The 19,657-nt window shown below is 53.0% G+C and overlaps 1 protein-coding gene across 5 annotated transcripts in view; it reads right to left on the bottom strand.

Annotated features, from left to right (window-relative positions):
• Positions 1-19,657, bottom strand: part of DPP6 (dipeptidyl peptidase like 6) — a gene marked incomplete at both ends in the record, with an annotated part of 1,037,088 nt that overhangs the window by 85,403 nt on the left and 932,028 nt on the right. For all 5 annotated transcript variants that reach the window (XM_082846708.1, XM_082846710.1, XM_082846707.1 and 2 more), the window contains 6 exons: positions 2,980-3,098; positions 4,751-4,798; positions 5,465-5,556; positions 7,536-7,643; positions 13,054-13,092; positions 14,806-14,929. In XM_082846708.1, the coding sequence (XP_082702834.1) occupies positions 2,980-3,098; positions 4,751-4,798; positions 5,465-5,556; positions 7,536-7,643; positions 13,054-13,092; positions 14,806-14,929 (530 nt within the window). The remainder of the gene's footprint in view (positions 1-2,979; positions 3,099-4,750; positions 4,799-5,464; positions 5,557-7,535; positions 7,644-13,053; positions 13,093-14,805; positions 14,930-19,657) is intronic.

Raw genomic sequence — 19,657 nt, 5'->3', positions numbered from 1 at the left:
GCCTCTTACATGCATGCATCCACGAAGTGACCGCGATTCGCAGGCTGCAAAGACCCCTCCACACGACGACCTCTGCCGTTTCTCGCTTCTCTTCTCACTTGCACTTTTGCCCCTCTGGGCTGCGTTTCACATTCTGACCCTACCCACACCTTTATCTGAAGCTTTCCTCAAGGCTTCTTCACCAACAAAACACCCCAAGCAATCCAACCAGGTGTGTAATCACTTCTTTGAAATGTCATTAAACCCACCCTCGCATCCCCAGCGGCTGTTCCCCCCAGTGCCTACGGTGTGAACTGGGTGTCCGCTCAGCTCTCACCGCAGGAGCAGGATTTGAATTCAGGGTGTGCTAAGGCAGTTACTGCTGTAACTGTGTCCAGGCCGCAGCCGTAAACCGTAAAGTTGGCTGCTTCAGTCACCTCATCCATTCTGCGGTCTTTGTAAATTTACGTCTTTTTAGAAAATCCCTTTTTAAAAATCAGGTTTTGATTAGGTTTTAGGGGAAAGGTTGATTTGGGCATACAAGTTACATTAGCCAGAAAATAGGTTACTAATAGAAAAAATTTTAAAAAGCAGTTTTGTAGGAAAGAGGGCTAGTTTATGTTTATCTTAAGAGGCAACAGGCTAAATCTTTTTTTTTTTTTTTTTTTTTTTTGTGGTACGCGGGCCTCTCCCTGCTGTGGCCCCTCCCGTTGCGGAGCACAGGCTCCGGACGCGCAGGCTCAGCAGCCATGGCCCACGGGCCCAGCCGCTCCGCGGCACATGGGATCTTCCCGGACCGGGGCACGAACCCGTGTCCCCTGCAACAACAGGTGGACTCTCAACCACTGCACCACCAGGGAAGCCCTAGGCTAAATCTTTAAATAGGTTTTAAATGATTCAGAAAATCCTGAGGTGGCAACTCCATGATCAATTTAGAGTTAAGTTTCTTAATAAAATGGAGCAGGGGATGGAGATCAGATCAGATGGTCTCTGAGGTCTCCTATCCTGCAAATTCCATGAATCTGTTCCGTTACTAGTGGACCCAGGCATTTGTGGGGAGGGGCGCCCCATCCTTCTGAAGCTGAGATCACGGTGGTCTCAGGGGCTGAGTCATGTCTGTGACCTGGGATGTGGCCGTACGTGTCCTCTGCTTCTGTTTTCCTTCACAGTGACAACTGAGGACCTATCTCTTCACACAAAATATCCGAGACCACACAATACAAGCAGCTTTATAAAGAGAAAATGTCCTCAGACTGGCTGGGACACAAACATAGAAAGAAATGTTATCTCCCCCAGGATGGAACGCTTGCAGGATGGGAAATCTGCACATGAACGACTGTTCAGTGATCTCCACGCACACTGTCCAAGTGGCCTCCCAACATGGGCGCCATTTTTACATCCACCGCACAGACATGGGAGCTTCCCTGCCTGAACCCAGGGCCACAGATGTCCTGGAAGAACCTTTCAATTTCAACCCTGGGCTAGAGTCTGTGGAAACTGGACAACAGAAGGCTGCCGTCCTCAGAACGAGGCCATTCCCACTAAACTCTGGAGTGAGAAGACCCTGCAGAGCTTAGCAGGAGCTAAGGGAAGCAGAGAAAGAATTTGTTGATAGATAAGAGGCTGGGTTCTGTGAAAGATGACGATGGAGCAAATACTAGTGAACGTTAGTAAGAACCCAAGAACGAGATCCAAATCGTGACCGCCTCGGCCAGTTACAACACGGACCTTGAGGCCCCCAGCTTACTCTCTGCCTCGTATTTAAACCTATTTCTGGTACGTGATGTCTGCCCTTGTTTAGAGACCTTCCTTGAGGGAGGTTCTGTCACCTTTCCCACCCAACCATTCTTTCTAGGACGTTCTAAAGTTCTTCTTTAGATTGACTTCAATTTCCCCTTCGGTATCTCATCACGACCTTCTGCACTGTAAAGCCACCTCCTCCTTCGACAGGTAGGACTTCAGATTTCTGACCCTGCAGCTCCTGTCAGGCTGCTGTCTCTTTCCCCTAGCGGGTCTGCTCACCACAGTTCCCAATCTCTGAGCTCTATACACCTCTGCACTTCCCCAACGTGTAATATCATGAAGGTCGTGCCCTGGGGCAACAGGTCTTGCTGGCAAAGGAGGAGTCTGGTAAGATGAGCTTCAAGGGGACTGGGGGCTACTGCTGCATTTCAGAACCGCCCCGACCCCCCAACACACAATTCTCTCCCATCACATTATCCTAGGAGAATGTCTGGGACTGAGCTTGGTGAGGAGGGGCTGAGATTTTGGATGACAACGCTGATGAAAAGAGGCTGAGGTCCCGAGCTACTGAGTGGCTATCAAAGGCTATCAAAGGCAGTCTGATAAAGATTCTTCAATCGTTCCCGGTGTCGGCCTGTCTCTGCCCAGTGTACTCTCACCCCTGGAGATTATCTCAGTAGATCAAGCTCTTCTCTGAGATGTATTTCGCTACAACCAATTTATTATTTCTCACCTTTCCGTGGGCTCCTATCTTTTCAAGACATGAGGACAAGATGCAAAGGTATTTCTTTGTGTCCACGATGGGACTTGGTCTACTATTTTGTATATGCTGACTGGTGTGATTAAGAACTTTCTAAAGTTTGGAATAAATCATCCATGAATTCGGTGGCAGGAAAAGAATTTTTTCTTTTAGCATATGTCTCAACCCTTACATATGCTGAAGAACTTCTGAAATTGTTTCACCACCTTTACAGATGGCCTATGTCCATCAACGTGTAAGATACACATTTTTTTAAGGAAAATGTAGGTGAACTTTGGGGTTAACCGGCACAGCATGTAGAAAGCACTCTGGTAAGCTGCAGCCCTTTATAAGATGTAAAATACCAGTAACACACCTGGCAGAGGTGATGCACGAAGGCTGCTCCTGCGAGCGCCGACGTCCCCAGCTAGGCGGCCCTACCTGTCCCGGGATCGCGGAGCTCCTGCCGGGTCCCAGGGGCGCCTTCGAAAGAGGTGTCACTCGGTGGCAGAACTCACCTTCGCACTTGAGCAGGAAGAAGTCGGCGCTGGGGCTGAAAGAGGCACTGAAGTAGGCGCAGTTGTCCACCAGGTCGCAGGACAGGCACTGCCTGTTGAAGCTGCCCACCGTATTGGCGCTGCAGGGACAGGGAGTGGGCGGGGCTGTCACCAGGGGCAAGACCCTCGGCTCCGGCCCCCGCGCCCAGCACGCTGGCTTCTCTCCCGCGCGGTCATCTGGGGACCATCCTCCCACCTGTCTCGCTGCTGGCACACCTCGAGTGCTGGCTCTGCTGTCACCCTCCCACGGGGCCATCCTAAGGGCTGCCCACCCCCAACCCACCAGGAGCGCTCAGCATGGCTGCTTCCTGGGAGTCATGCAGGCCCAGGCGTGTCCTGGTGGGAGTGTCGGGTGTGGGGTATTATTTCTAGTGCCTCATCCCTCTGAGCAGGCGACTAGCACTCTAGGAACAGAAGCTACGTATTCTGGATCTTTCACTCCCCTCAGAGCACCTGCCGCCGGGACAGGACAGGGCAGGGGCTCCAGAAACAGCAGCGGTGGGGGGCTCCGGCTGCTGCCATGGCCGGTGAGGAGGTGCCAGGGGCTCTTCTCACCCCTTCAGGTGTCACCCAGGACCGCTCTGGTCAAGCACAGTTTCACGTCAAGAAGGCCTAACGTGTTTCCAGAAGCTATAAGATACCGAGGCATCTTCCAATAAACCTGGTAGAAGTCCAGGTCTGAGTGTGTGGCGTGGGAAGGCTGCTAACGTGAAAGCGGTCTACAAGAGTGAAGACGCTTCACAGAACACAGGACAGGTCAGAGGAAGTGCAGGCGGCCGGCCTCCATTGCCTTGGCTAATTTGGTGACGGGACTGGTGGGATTATCCTGGTAGACAAGCAGAGATGAGCCGTCCACAGAGAGGAGCAGACCTGTGACGGCGTGGATTTGCTGGTTTCCTCTGCCTCCGAAAGGCAGTGCCTCTCTCCCTAGTGCAGCCCTTACTGTCAGCACAGGGGCCGGCGGACGGGAGGGCGGCCGTGCACCCGATGGGGCTTCCCCGACTCCCGGCGGTGGGGGAGGGGAGCCTGGCATCGGCTCCGTCCAGGCCACGAGGGCCACAACGCAGTAGTGTCCTCTTAGGTGGCCCTCGTGCGTGGGGCAGGAACCAGCTGCCCCCTCCTTCCCGTCTGGAGAGCAAAGCGGTGGAGGTGACAGTGCCTCACGCCCTCCTCCGCTTTACTGGCAGAAAGCTCCTCGGGAGAACCCACTTCAGAAGCACGAGTTCTCCCTGGTGAGAACGGGAACTGGGGCGGGGGGCAGGCCACGAGGTTTATGCTGAAGGCGGACGGACCCTGGAGAACACCTTGTCCTCTGCAGGATGCAGAGGCCAGCCCTGCTCCGCCCCCTTCGAGACTGCGGAACTCAGCCAGCGCCCACGTGGAGGAGGCCAGGGCAGTAGGGCCAACCCCACCCCAGTCCACCCGTACATTCCCAAACCCCAGTTCCCTCCTGTGAAACCCCGGCCAAGAGTGATCCTTCCAAGCTCAGCTTCGACTAAAGTGAAAGGCAAGGCTGCCAGGCGTCTCCCGAGGGAGAGGCTCAGCCTGGCAGAAGCAGACTATGATAAGGCCTCCAATGTGCGGGCCTCGGCGCCTGCGGTTACTTCTCCCCGGCCTGCGCCACGTGTGCTGGAGCCTCTCTCTGCTGCCCCCCGTGTACTGCTGATGGTGTGACTCTGGAACGCGAAGCCTCTGGCGGGAGACCGCCGTGCGCGGGGGTCGGGGGACGCACCTGTACAGCTGGCGTCTCCTCGGCAGGTCCTCCGTGCTGAGGAAGTAGCTGCAAAGACCAGCAGGCGCACGGCAGTTAGCTGGCTGCGGGGCAGGTGTGTTTCTGCGCGCCAGGCTCGGCCTCCGCAGACCTCCCCGAGGACGCGCTGCTCAGGGTCCACAGAGAGAACGTTCCCGCCCGGGGCCAGCTCCACGCTGGACGCGAAGGCTGATCCCGTGACTCGGTGGCCCGTGCCCGCCCGGGACCCCTGCGTGGGAACCCTGGCTCCCACGGGGACTCCCCCACTGCCTGAGCTGAACCCTAGCTCTTCCTGCCACTGACCACACAGCCTGGAGGAAGGCACCTGACCTCTTTCAGCCTTGGCCCTACTTCTCTGAGAAGCGGGGAAAGCAGTGAACCTGCACCAGGACAGGAGCGGCTGTGCTGAACGAGGCCAGGCTCGCGACGCACTGGGCTCACAGCGCCCTTGGGTCCCGCCCGGAACCAGCAAAGGCTCAGCCACCCCGCACGGCCACCGTCTCAGCCACGGGACTGGCTGCAGGCCCGACGTCCTCATGGGGACCTCGAGACGTGGGACGTGGGTGGTCGGGCGGGAATCTGAGGGCGCACTTTCGTGAAGAAACTAGGGCCTCGGGCCGCTGCCCAAGAGGGAGAGTGCTGAGCACCGTGTGAGGGGAGGAGAACACAGAGAGGCGGCCCCGCACGCGCACTCACATCTTACTCCGCGTCTCGTCGTAGGCCAGGATCTTGGTCACGTCCCAGTCCCCGGAGGTGATGGACTGGATGTTGTCGTTGCTGCTGTTAGGCTGGAACACAGATGGGACACGGGGTGGGGTGGGGCTGGGCCTAGCCTCGCGTCTCGGCCCGGGCCCTCGGACACAGGCTGACCACCCTCGGGCCGCAGCCCCGCCCCTTCTCTGAGTGCCCGCCTGGAGGGGCAGCGCCCGCGGCTGCCCTGCGATCAACCAGCACCCGGACCAGCAGCAACTCCCACCGTGAGCTCCGTGTCTTAAGCGTCAGTGCTTCACACGCTGCTGACACTGTTCCTTCACCGCCTGTAAATCTGATCAGCAGGTCAGTATCACAGGGGGACGAGGAGGGAGGAAAGAGAAATATGGAGGAGTGGATGAGACATGGCAAGGAAACAGAGAAAGAATAAAGAAAGGATGGGAAGGAGGGAAGGTAGGAAAGAAGGAAGGAAGGGAGGGATGAGGGAGGGAGGGAGGAAGAAACCCCCCTGGGTCTTCCTCATTCTCCCCCGTTCTTCACAAGGATGGCTTGAAACCGTTTATTGCGTGTTGTGCGTTTGCACACACTGTCTCTCCCTAAGTGCCTCCCAGAGCAGAAGAGTTATGACAACACATCACAACAGGAGGAGAAAGACGTGACCATCCCAACAGGAACGGGCTGTGAGATGCTGAGGCATGAGCCACAGGCCAGCTGTTCCAAGGGCGGGTGCCCCGGGCATGGGTGCAACGCGAATGCTGTTAAATCAGGCACGGGGCCCGAGGCTCACACTGTGGGGCACGGGGACCCCAGAAATGGCCTCGGGAGAAGGGAGAGCCTGTGCAGGCAGGACCAGGCGGGAGAAGTGGGCTGCCAGGGGTTCCGGAGGGCAGTGGGGGCTGAGGGGCTCCTGGGGAGGCGCCCCCCAGAGGGGGGGCCCTGCCCCTGCTGGATGACTAATGGGTCCTCAGCCCATGCTGGTCACAGGGGTGAATCCGAGATGGGCTGAAGGGAACATCCCAGCATTTTAAGTCTTGACTGAAGTGATCCCAAATGAGAAGCCAGGAATCTGGGGCCACAGCACCCAGGCCTTAGGAGTGAGAGCTGAATGTCAGCCCGTCTGCAGACGTTCTGGAAGCCATGCAGTAAGTGGCTTGAAAACGAAAACATCCGTATCTGAGTCTCTGAGTCAAAGTGGTCCCTGTCCTGGAGCCACAGCCGAGCTTCCGTTCCTGTTCTATCAGAGCTGCTCCGTGTGGGGCGCTCTGGGAATTCTGCTTTGGAGATCGCCTTCTGGGGCATGCCATGAGTATAAATCTTCTACTTTATATCCACAGAATATTTTTGATAACTTTTTTAAAAATAAAATTTTATTCACATGCCCTGATCTCCTTAGACTCTGCTTCAACATGGAAGCCCCACTGACTGAGGCCGAGGGCAGTGCTGATGGGAGGCCCGCAGCCCCTCACCTTCCTCCTAAGGGCAGGGTTCCCTGAGTGCAGCTCCGGGGTCCCACCCTGTGGGGAGGGGGCAAGGGTGCCCGCTCTGCAGGAGGTGGCATTCGCCAGGCTGTCTGCTCTTTCCAAACGCACCCATATTCAGCTCCCACATTCCCTGCTCAGCGATGCTCTGCTCTTATCCTGTGGCTGCAGCATAGGGAACGGCAGTGCATCTGGCTGACCATGGAGGTGGGATGCCCTGGGGCCACGAAGACACTGTGCCCGGCCCCCAGGACCCAGAAGAGGGAGGAAAGGCCAATGCGGGCGGACTGACAAAGCGGTCTACACACACGTGTCCTGTGCTCAGACCCAGCAATGCACCCAGTGTCCTCTGATATCGTCAGAAGTGTCATTCGTATTTCTGAGCATTACAGGAGGCACGAACGCCACCCCTGCCCAGTCAGGATGGCTGGCTCATGAAGGCCCCGTCCGTCCCCACGTGGGGACCTGCCTTCCAGTTTCAGGGCCTGGCTTACCCCAGGGAGCACTTAGCTCCCCTGCTGAGGCGGGGGAAGGCCCCCAGGGCACGCCCTAGCAGAGCAGGAAACTAGGGAGCTTACCTGGGAGGAGGACACCATGATGTGGTAGAACTTCCCCTGCCCCCCCTGCGGGATCGCTCGGACAAAGAAGAACTTCCGGCCGTCCTTGGAGAACACTGGCTCTTCATTCTGCGGACGAAAGCCATCGATTAAGTCTACAGACTGTTTTGAAGGGGTTGAACCAGGATAAACTACATTTTGAGATACACTTTCCATGTAATTGCCAATGAGAGATGCAGTTGAAAGGCTAAAGGCTGTGTGGGGCCTTTTCTCTCCTTGGGAATCACGAGTCAAGCCTCCAGTTTCCTAAGAAAATAATGAGAAATTCAGAGGAATTCAGAGGCAACTGCCTAAGCAGAGGCGGACACACAGGCGTCCCCTGGTTCACAGGACACCCAGCTCACCAAGCCAAACAGGAACTCAGCACTAAAAAAGTGCAGGGCTGGGCTCCCCGCTTACCTGTGGCCCCTGCAAAATTCTCCAGGGGCATTTTTTTTAAACCATTTTTAAGAACTGAAACATAGTTGATTTACAATGTTGTGTTAGCTTCAGGTGTACAGTAAAGTGATTCAGTTATATATATATTTTTTCAGATTCTCTTCCATTATAGATTATTACAAGACAGTTCCCTGTGCTATACAGCAGATCCTTGTTGTTTATTTATTTTATACATAGTAGTGTGTGTATATTAATCCCAAATCTCTAATTTATCTCCCCCCTAACCATGCTATCTCCTCTGGTAACCATAAGTTTGTTTTCTATGTCTGTGAGTCTATTTCTGTTTTGTAAATAAGTTCATTTATATCACCAGGGGTGTTTACTATCTATCGTAATTCTGAACAATCACAAACCTGATTTTGCCTAAAAATGAATTCTAGTCTTTCCATCCTGTCTTTTGTTCTTTTATTTAATAAAATCCACCTCATACTGAATAGCCCACCAAGGAGACAAGAGAAAAGAAAGAAAGAAACCCCCAGCAGACAAGGACAGATTCTGCACGTTCTACGACGGAGGTGAGAGCACACGCTATTCCCAGGGACTCACTGTGCGTATTACGCGGCTTCTAACGAGAAGGAAGTTCCACACGGGCATTTACTAGATGGCACGTGTCTGCCTGGATCTACTGTCACTGTTCCCTGGAAACTAAATCAGCGTTCCCAGTTTTCCCTGGGGGGAAGAATTCCAGGCTGCATTCACAGCCAGCGCCTGTAGCATGTTGCTGCATCTTGGCCTGGCCCTCACCCCCCAAGCTGAGAAGCCACCACTCAGCCCCCAGCCACCCCCTGTGGGTTGGCTGTCGCCTTAATAGGCAAGAGGGATTGGCGTCTCAGCCTCTAGGAAGCTCCAGCTTGAAAGTTTCCATCCGTGAACACCAATTAGTTGTGGCTACGATACACATTTTCTGATTCAAGGAGCTCCACGCTAACGTGAATGAGAACAAATGGTAAATAAACCCCAGCTGGCACGAGGAAAACTCATTTCCCTGCAGTGAATGAATACATGCAAATATGATACGCCCAGAGAAATAAACCAACATGTGATTAAAGTGACATTTAATCTTCATGAATATCTGCAGTAAAATGAAACCTTTAATCTGCAAATATTTATTTTTCTATTTAGTGCTGGAAGTATGGTATTTAAAAATAGAGGAAATGGAAAAATCAGCAGTAAATCTGGCTTTTTAAATGTACTTTTATTTGCCAACTTCAGGATGGATACCGCAATACTGCTTCCGTTTTCTGGGGAAACGTCTGTACTTTTGGCAGAGAAAAATACTATGAGTAAATGTAATAAATAATTAATTCAGGCCTGAAACATTGCTTTTACACTGAGAAGGACTCAGGCATTGCAACGCCATCTTTACATTGATCCTGGGAACATTCCACAGCCGGCAGGTGAAGGACCAGCCTTTGAACCTCTCTGAGACTTGGTTTCTCATGTAGTAAATGTACATTTAGTGAAAAAGTACAATGACTTTTGACTAGGAGACCTGGATTTTAATCCTGGTTCTGACTTTCCTGGATTTGAGGAGAAGCGTTTCTAGCCCTCTGGGTAACAGGGCATTTATCGTACCAGGCCCTGCCTGGTTTCTCCACCTCCAATTGAGCAGATCTATGAAGAACAAGTCCTTTTTATTGGTGAAAGACTTTCTGTGAGCTGTTTGTAGACTTTCTGCCCATTCTTTCTATGGTTCAGATACATTCATCCGGTCAACCTCCCTGCCTGAATTTTGAAATCACAAAACCAAAATTCTGGTTAAAGAAGAAAGAGTGTCAGAAATTGACCTGCAGGAGTAACTCTTCAAACACAAAGATGGGTCCTGGGTTCCACCCCAAATGGCCTCGGGCCTGCAGGGCCCCTAGTGGACCTGCCCCAGGACCGACTTTGAAGGTCACAGCAGCAGTGATGGTGTGTGTGTGGGGGGGAGGGGCTGCCTATTTCTCCAGAGTATTCCCAGAGGAGAGGGAACTTAGTGGGTCTTCACCTTCTTTTTGTGGGCTCGTGGGGGATCTTTGAGGGGTTCACGCTGAGGCCTAGGAAGGAGACGGGAGGAAAAGACGGGGGGCAGGAACAGAGGCTCAGACCATAGCCCCAGGATGCCCTCGCCCACTCCCGTTCCCCTGGCAACGAGCACTCAGAAGACCCCATGATCTTTGCGCCCTGGGTCTCCCCAGGGTCAGCAGATCCGTCCAGACCCCAGTCCTCTCCTCCTCTGATGCGGCCCTGGGCAGCGGGGGTGAGCCCTGTGGCCCCTGATGACATGCGTGAAGTGGCTGCCAGCAGCTTCCCCGGCGGCAGATGGCAGGTTGGCCTTAAATAAATTCCTAACTCGCCCCCCAGGACCTCGCAGGGTCGTGAAGGATGCAGGAACAAGACAGCTTATTTTTGAAAAAGAGGGTCCACAGATTCCTTTGTGAAAAATCTCTTCAAAAGGAACGTCACGAGAAACTGTTTGAAACTGGGTTTCCTACTGACCACGGCGCTGAAGGAACAGATGGAGACACGGGCTGAGCGGTGCTCGGCGAGGTGGGGCTCCGTGGGGTCCTGTGCCCGCCTTGGGGGTGGCTGGCACCCTGGGCCACTGGCTGGACTATGGATTTTTCAAAGGCTGTTTTAAAAATGTTAGCTGTTGCCTAATAAGTGCTTTAAAGTTTACATATTGAAAGTGTAAGAATTATACTTTTACTTTCTGCTGGTTTTTAAGTGCTGACTTGATTTTGTTTGGAACGACCTGGTTTCCCAAATCCAGGCTGCCTATCCGGTGCTTGGCTGGTTTCTTAGGTGGGTGACAGGATGTGTGCTCTGAAAATACACAACAGTCTTGCCCACGGCGGTGTCTCTGTGTCCTGTCCGCAGAGCTTACGAGGACGACAGCTCGAGGCCCAGTGAGTGCCGGACAGGAAGGCAGGGGCAGGAGGGGACCCTCTGACCCTGGCTTTCCCACAGCCCTCTGCCCCGTGAGAAACAAACCGCTGGCTGCTTTGGTAAGTCCATCCTCCCTCCTCCAACTCAGACACAGACCGCACATGGCTTGAGGCCCAGTCCCGCAGCCGGGCCTCTGGGCCCCATGCATGCCCACTCCCAGCCCTGTGACGGCCCTTCCACACGCCCTGGGGACACAGTCTAGGACTCCGCCCACATTCCACACTTGGGGATCCGTGCAGCTCTCTCCCTTTCTACACCAAGACATCTTTGAGAGCTGCTCTAGCGGATTCATTTCTTAAAAAGTCGAGCATGACACAAACAAAAACATGTTAATACAAGTGAGCCCTTCATGGCATCGAGCACACTCACAATGTTGTGCAACCACCAGCTCTGTCCAGTTCCAAACCACTTCCATCACCCCCAGTCGAGCCCAGACTCCATTACGCTGTTACTCCCCACCCCAGATTCCCAGCCCCTGCCGCCAGCAAACAGCCTCCTGCTTGTATGACTTCTGTTGACCTGGGCATCTCTCGTAAGTGGAGTCACACGGCGGGTGGCCCCCTTTCACTCAGCACTGTGTTCTTGGCAGGACTACTCACAACACCAAAAGGCAGAAACAACCCGAATGTTATCAACGGACGAATGAACTGTCGTATGTCCACACCGTGGAACACGGTTCCACCATAAGGTGGCTGACATGCGCTCTGGGGAAGTGGTGGATTCTTGTTTTTGAAATCCACGAAGCCTAGCATGGCGCCTGGTTCAATCCGTATGTATTAGTTGAACAGATGACTACGTATATAATGGATTTTTTTTCTGACTCTTGCATCTCAATGTCTTTGGCATTTTGTGTGACTATAAGAGGAACGTCATAATATTACTTCTGATACTTGTGCTTATATCATTGGTCCAGGTGGCATTCAAGAACTTCCCAGTGGAACTCCTCAACGAATACTTTAAGACACCCAAGCACAATCTGATTCTGGATACTTCTCAGCATGGACTTGGCATCCAAACTTGGACACAGGAAAACCAAAGTGGCCACAGTGGGCCCCTCTTTTGTGTCAGGCCGGCACAGAGCAGGAGAAGGACATAGTTAAAAGCAATCACGCCCATTGATGAGGGAACCACCCCTGAGATAACTGATGGGAGGCTGGGCCAGATTGCTGATTCCACAGGTAACAGAGGTGCACACAGAGTTTCTAGAATGTTCTTGGAGAGCCACTGGTAACAGTCGCATTGTCCAGCTTCACTTCCTTCCCATAAACGGAATCTGTCCCATCAATAAAGAAACACACCTGTGCCCTCTCCACCATCATTCTGAGACTCAAACCCGATTAGATTTTTCCCACAGAATTTTCAGACGATTTTCATCCCATTCGGTAGGATAAGAAGGAAGTGAGCTTGCAAACCCTCCACCTGTGCTTTCTAACCTCAGGGCGTGGAAGGAGAAAAAAATAATTAAAGAAAGAAAAGACCAGAGTCCAGAGTTTCATTTCTTGTGTGGGTTTAATTTTTCTGTCAGGGTGAGCACTGCATGTCTCCTTTGATTCCCTCCAGTTCCTCAAGCCTGTTTCATGTGCATCTCTTATCCGAGGCGGGCACGGGAAATTCAGGGGAGGCTCTAAAGTCAGGTCCCCAGGAAGACTGAAGCTGAACCGCACGGAATCCACCTCAAAGGAGGCATCCACGACCCATGCCGAGAAAAACAGGAACGTCAGCCCCGTTCCATTTTCTTTGACTGAAGTAGGTTAAATCTAGGCAACTTGTTTGGACTCATCCTTTCAACGCACCAAAGGGACATCACCTAACTGAGAACTGAGATCTCACTGAACACTGCACGTTCTCAAGAGCAGGTATTTTCCAGCCCTCTTGCATGGAGGCCACAGTTCTCCAGCAGTGCTGGGGAGGGAAGCCAGGTGGGCTGAGTGGCTCTGCTGCCCCCAAGAGCCTCTCTCACGCGCGTGTGTGTGTGCGTGCGCACGTGTGCACGTGCGTGTCTACCTGGGGCTTCCTGTAGGATTTAACGTGAGAAGCCGTGTTGTAAACACTGGGAAAGGACCTGGTGGCTGGTGTAGGCGGACAGCGTGGGATTTGCATGCGGAATAGTTACCTGTCTGTGGAGCCAGGCTTCACTTTCATCCTCGTGTTTCTGAAACGAAATAAGAGCATTAGAGAAAGGAGTTTTCGCACATATTGTGTCTGCGACCAGCAGTGTAGAAACAATTGGATTCCCCTCCATGGCAGCTGCACAAGCTCAGGAAGGGGGCCAGCCCCGCTCTGCCTTGTCTCATGACGTGGCTCAGAGCTGAGCACGAGTGTTCCCCGAACAGGAAAATGTCACTCTCCCAGCAACGAGGACAAATCCACGGGGGGTGTGAATCCTTTGGAAGGTGGTGCATTTCTACCATTTGGTGGTCACCCCTGACCAGACCCATGCCCGTCAGACGGTCACCGATGACCACACACGCGTCCACTAGATGGTCGCCAATGACCATCTAGTGGCATGTGCCCATTTAAAGGCAAATCTCAGGTGCTGCATTATTTTAGGAATTTGCGTGCATGCATGCATGTGTGCGTGTATGTGTGCATGTGCGTGGGTGTCTGTGTGTACATGTGTCAAATTTCCAGTTCACAACAATCCTGGCAGACCAAAACATTAAAAGGACTTAAAAAGCATATGAAAAGTAAATCTCAGAGAACTGTGTGGAAAGACATATAATGGGAGACCAAACACACCAACCAAACCACCAGGAATAGCTATTCAGCCGCATGGGCTGTGGACCTGTGCCTGGGGCAGGTCTGTTCTTTACCTGTGGACTCTAACCACGGGCAGGCTGGAGTTTCACTGCTGACCCTCACAAGACCGGGGGTCCAGATGCCAGAAGACCTGGGTTACGAGCCATTCCCAGCTTCCCAGCTGTGAGTCCACTCTTTCCTTCCTTCCCCTCAAGAAGCCCATCAGAATAACCTGGAATCTGCTCTCGATTGTATTAAAAATCAAGTAAATTACTGGCCCACTGAGAACACTGGTCTCAGCGACAGCTCACTGCGGCTCCCCTCAAGATTGTCATTGGGCCACGGGGTCAGAGCTGCTGTCGGGGGCCCCGAGGTCACAACACAGCTGCTCTGCAAGCCTTTCTCCTCCTCAGTTGGGAAATAAACATTTAGGGCCAAAAAGGAGTTTCTGAGAGAACTGCCTGGGTTTATTAAGTGATTTTAATGGATGTTTCTTTACCCAACACAAGGAGCCCTGCCCCCTGGGGCTCCGGGATTGTGGAGGACGCAGCCCCTGGGCCAGGGCCAGGCCGCCTGAGGGGCTGCGACAGCCGTGGGTCGCCCCCTTGCTTCGCAGGGTCGCCAAGCCTCTCTTTAGATTTGCCTTCCTCCTTGTCTCCCCTCCCTTCGCCCCCTGTAACCACCCACTAAGTCAGCCTGAGGCCCTAGGAACACACTGGCCTCACCGGCGACTCTCAGACATGGTGCCGACCGTCCAGGGTACCAGCTGGCTCTGGTCAGTGAGGGACAGAGAGGCTGAAATGGCCAGGCCAGGTTGCAGTGCCGGGTCCTGGGGCCTCAGGCCGGACCCCTCCCCTCTCTAAACGTCAACTGGAAAATGAGAAGCAGCCCCTGTGTGAAGTAGCTGTGGGCAAGGATAAAGGGAAGTGAGAGCTCTGTGTGCTGGGGGCTGAGAGGATCACCCCGAGTCTGCAGCAGTCCTCAATTCATCCACAAGGTGACACCCAAACAGAGACCCACATGCAGGCTGCACCTGGACCAGCAGGAGCTGAGTGCGTGTGTGGCTCAGAGATGAGCGTGATGCCGGGGGATGCTCCCCGCCGTCCAGTCAGCCCCTCCCCCATACCTTGGTGCAGACCCCGGTGGTGGCATCGCAGAGGGTGAGGATGGACACGTTCTGCGCCCGGCTCAGCCAGTTCACGGCGACCTTGGTGCTGGTGGCCCACTTGACCATGGTGATGTAGTGCTCCCTGAAAGCACGAGATGCATGGTGGGCGGTGATGCAGGGCCCTCGGGGACCAGAGACACCGGCCCAACCTGGACCCTGGGCCAACGTGGGGCGCGTGGGGCTCTGAGACGGGGGGTCTCAGGAGAGTGCACTGCTGATGAGCCCCCAGGGGAGGCCCAGCAGGAACTGGTGCTGGGATAAGCTGGCGGGGGTGTGCTTCTCTCCCAGCTGCCCCCCAAGAGCTGTGCGCCCCTGCACCGGGCCAACACCCAGCCGTCCGACCTGTCCCCTGGGGCTGGCCTGTGCTTCTGCCCCTCGGGTGTTGTAAGTCACGCTGGGCATCGCTGCCCACTGACCTGGCTTTCTCGTCACGGTCCAGCCAGACCCCAACTCCACGTGGCTGGAAGCGGTGAGGACAGCTCTTGAGAGGCTGACAGAGCAAGAGCCAGGAAGGGCTTCGAGAAGGGGGCCCCTCGGGGAGGGTTAACCTGTAACTCCCCCTTCCCCTCCCCGCGGGCTGAGCCGCGGAAGCCTCAGTGTTCCTTTCCCTAAGTTCCCAGGGGCATTCTCGAGCTAACTAGGGAAACTGGTTTGCGGCTCTGGGCGCCCGGTGGACTTGATGTGACACCCTAGACGTCATGCACTTGCTTTCATCCAAACCTGAACACCCCACAGTGTAGCCGGCGGTGGCGGGGGTGTGGGCGGGGAGGATACTGGGGCTCCCAGTCCTTAATTGAATTACCCAGAGCCCTCCAAGAACGGAATTTTTAGGAAAAAATGTACACTTAAGAGTTAGAAGGAAATGACGGGAAAATAAGTGCACAAAAGTAATATCCTCAGGTGAATTCCGAGACCGTTCCTTCCAGAGGCCCGAGAACACACGCCTCACCGCCTGCCCCGACTCTGTAATGAGATCTCGTGTTCAGACTGATGGCTTCTTGTCTGACAAGATCCTTTATCGCTAAGATGCAGCACGTGCACTGGATGATGCCGGGCCAGCTGGAAGGAGAACCAGCACGTTCAGTAATTACTGTCAACAGAAGAGTCTAAATAACCAGGCGCTTTCAGATGGCTTCAGCTAACCAGGGGATTAAATCGCCGTGGCGCCCATTTCTCGAATCTGCCTGTTAATCACAGTTGTTGTTAATTTAACCAAAGTCAAGAGCACCTGGCACAGACGGTGGTGGAGGCCTCTGAGCCGTGGGGCGGGGAGGGTGGGGCGGGCAGGCCCTGGAGCGCGAGACACAGGCTCCATGAATTCGCTGAGCACGTGGTGGAGAGTCGTTCAGCGCAGTCCAGCGCTTACGCTTTTCCACCTCCTCGATTTCTGTGATTTTCTGAACTCCAGCTGTTCCTGTTCTCACCATCTGCTCCGGGGACCCTGGGCCTGCATGTTTACGGGATCCCACCCTGTCCTCTCACGGCTCCTGCTCTGGAAATAACACAGCCTTGTAGCGGCTTCTGTGGCTCCTGCTTTGCTATTGCCGCTTCACCGCCGGGAGGACTGGAGCCACATCTCTAACGACGGGATGGGACCATCGCCTGCATGTCTGCAGACATGAGACATGTCCGGTCTGTGCCCAGCCCATGCTGCACATGTAACACTTTTAATTTTTAATTAAGTCATAGATGGGCTCTATGCCCTGTCAGACAGACACTGAAGAGGGCCTGGCACTGAAGGGCCTGGTGGATGGACCCGAGTTAACTCCCGTTTTTGGATCCGTTTGACGCAGACGTTCCTGTCCAGGTGTGATATGAGGTTACGGAGACAGGCTGCACTTAAATATATCCCATCTGGATGAAATCAAGGAAGGCAAAGTCAGATCTCCCAGGATGACTGTTTTTTTCTGTGGCCTTCATACTATTGATAATTAGGGGAGTCCCTAATCTTGTTTCCATTTGCCGGAAATATTTCTTCTCATTTTTATGGTGTTCTTTTGCATAATCTTCATTTAGGCCAAATATGAAAGAAGAAATTATTCTGACATGGTTAAAAGGTGAGGCTGACTGCGTTCAGTGCTACTGCGATTGGTATGAGGGCCACAAACAACGAGGCTTTGCGGTGGGAGGGGGATGGGGCTCAACTCCAAATACAAGAAGGAAAGTGTAAACTTCCTGCCAAGGAGCAGGTGGGGGCCAGTGGATGGACAGTTACTAAGAGGAAACATCAGGGATAAAGGGGCTTCTGGCCAAACTTTCTCTTGCTGAAGGCAGGCCAGGTGGCCAGACAACCTCTGGGGGAGGTGGGGCTGAGAAAGGTGATCAGACATTGAGGGTTGGAGGATCCTGGCTGCAAGTGGGTGATGCAAACACACCTGGAAATGTGAATGTCAAGGCCTATTTGCGGAGAGGATTCAGAGGAGCTGGACTAGAGTTTGGTCCAGAAAGAGACAGTCAGTGATCACACACTATTCTCAGTGTTTCCATGTCCTAACTCGATATGAGAACCATTGTAACTGGAAATAAAAAAATGAATGCAAACCTTCTCTTTCTGGTAAGAAACTCCTGAGTGATACCTTTGGAGCGAATCACACAAGAGCATCACTGAGCTGTGAAGCTGGCCTGGGGGTGGGGCTGGGCTGGCGGCATCAACGCAGTCGTGTGGCCAACTAACCACTTTAGTGTTCATGTTTCAAGCTGCCGCCAGAAAACAGGGAGATGCAGTGGCAAACCCGCTTCATGGGGCTGGAGAGAGTCAGGACCGTCACCCTGCAGAGGCTCGCTACCTTCTAGAGGTTCCCTACTTCCTAGAAACGCAACCACGTGCCCAGTTAAAGTTAGCGCTAGAGCCTCGCTCTCTCTCTTTTTTTACTTTCCTAATTTGTAATGTGGGACATGATTTACAGAGGAAGAAAATAATTGTACTGCAAATTAGGATGGTTAAATGTGGACCCACTCTGCCTAGTTCAGTGGAACCTTGGCCAGGGTGTGGACTGTCACCTGGACGAAGGGGCGGGATGCAGCTTCCTGCAGAGACTGGGAGAGCTTTGCTTCTACAACTAATGCTGTATAGAACTTGAACCCTCAGTTCCTTCATCTGTGGAGCAGGAAGTTCACAAAATTTGGATGGCACCTTTAGAGACTTTTATGGTGATGAAATATAATGAGAAATATTTTTTTAAAACTCTTGAAACAATAAAAATCATTAAGGACTCTGTAAAGACGACATAATAACCTCTCCGAGAATAAGTGGTGCTTCAGGACCTTTGCTTCCGATCGCATTACCCTTCATCAAACACCTTGGGAACCTCTCACCTGACCTGCCTTCAGAACGTCACAGCCATACAGGTCTCATTACCTGTACAGCAACATCTCGTTTTTAATCAATATTTCCTAATTCTGTGAGTGCCATCAATGACTAGACTTGGTGCCAAACCAGTTTTGGTTATTTTAGGTAATGAAGTCTGCCTGCAAAGATAAAGCATTGCCAAGAATAAGCTGATTTTAAAGGTGCACCCGCAGCTCCTTGGTGATGAGGTGTAGACCCTCACAAAGAAGCGATGCTTTGGATGGAATGACATTCTTCTGCAACGTAAGGCTTCGTAGCCACACCATATGTTAATGGAAAGGAAAATAAAACAGGGACTCCCTTAATGTAGCTTTCCCTAAGCAGAAAGCCTTGACTGGAGTAAGGGAAGGTCTCCTGGTTCCTAACACATTTTCCATCTTCCCTAACTGCAAAGCTGTTAGACTCTGACTCTAAGGCCCATGGGGAGGGCCCGGGCCAGGCCCGCGTCACGTTACCACTGACTGTCTGGGGAAGGGTCTGTCTGGCGGCCCCACACGCCACACGGTCGTGTCGAGTGTAGACTCCACAGACACACGCAGGTGCCAAGCACACTCATGTCTGGTTAGCAGATCAGAGTCAGCCTTTACCAACTTTGCGTTAAATGTGCCTATAAATACACAGAAAGGTGAAAAGTCGTAACGTCACTAAAAATGAACGTTGAAAGCCTCTGGCTGTAACGCAGTTGGAGGTGGATGAAGTCTGGTTGCCTGAGTTTGCTTCACCGTATGAAGCAGCCAGTGGGCAGCAGGAGGAAACGGTTTTTCTCTTCACCTTTGTCTGATCCTCAGAAACACTGGGCACAGCCAGAAATCTGGGGAGCCAGACCTTCACTACCTCGGGGTTAACAACATCATAGTTTGCCATGGACACTAATTGACTTAGAATGTCAAAAAAAAAAAAAAAAAGATTCCAAGAAGTCAGAGAAAAATCTCAACTCAGCCCAGCAGAGGCACCCAGATAGATATGGGTCAGACTGCGTCTTCCCGAATCCACCCAAGAAGGATTCAACCAGCGCCGGAGGCTCAGGGAGAGGAGCCGAACGTAACCTTCACATCTTGTCTGTTGCCAAATATCAGGTGTGGGTGGACCTCTCCTTTCTGAGGTGGGGAACTAGGAAGGTCAGACAAACAATACAGACGAGAAGGGGAAATCATACTAGAAATGCAGAAGAAGGACATGACTGTAAAAATATAGGATGAGATCAAAGAGGTGAGATGAGGGGGCTAACAAAACTGAAATTGAAAATTACAGAAATGTGATCCAGAGAAATCGAGGAAAACTTGGGAAGCTCCCCCAGAACACAGAGGAAGGGGTCCCAGAGGAAGACAGAGGATGGCAGATGGTCCTCACATCTGAGAACGTAAGTGCTCCTCACGGAAGAACCAGAGTGATGGGAAGAGAGGCAGTCACCAAAGACACCATGATAGATGCCTACGCAGCTAAGACGTGAATATGCAGATT

The sequence above is a fragment of the Leucopleurus acutus genome (assembly GCF_964270905.1).
Source record: "Leucopleurus acutus genome assembly, chromosome: 9".
Classification (NCBI taxonomy): Eukaryota; Metazoa; Chordata; class Mammalia; order Artiodactyla; family Delphinidae; genus Leucopleurus; species Leucopleurus acutus.
The sequence above is the reverse complement of the archived record's forward strand: the minus strand, read 5'-3'. Positions and strand labels throughout refer to the sequence as shown.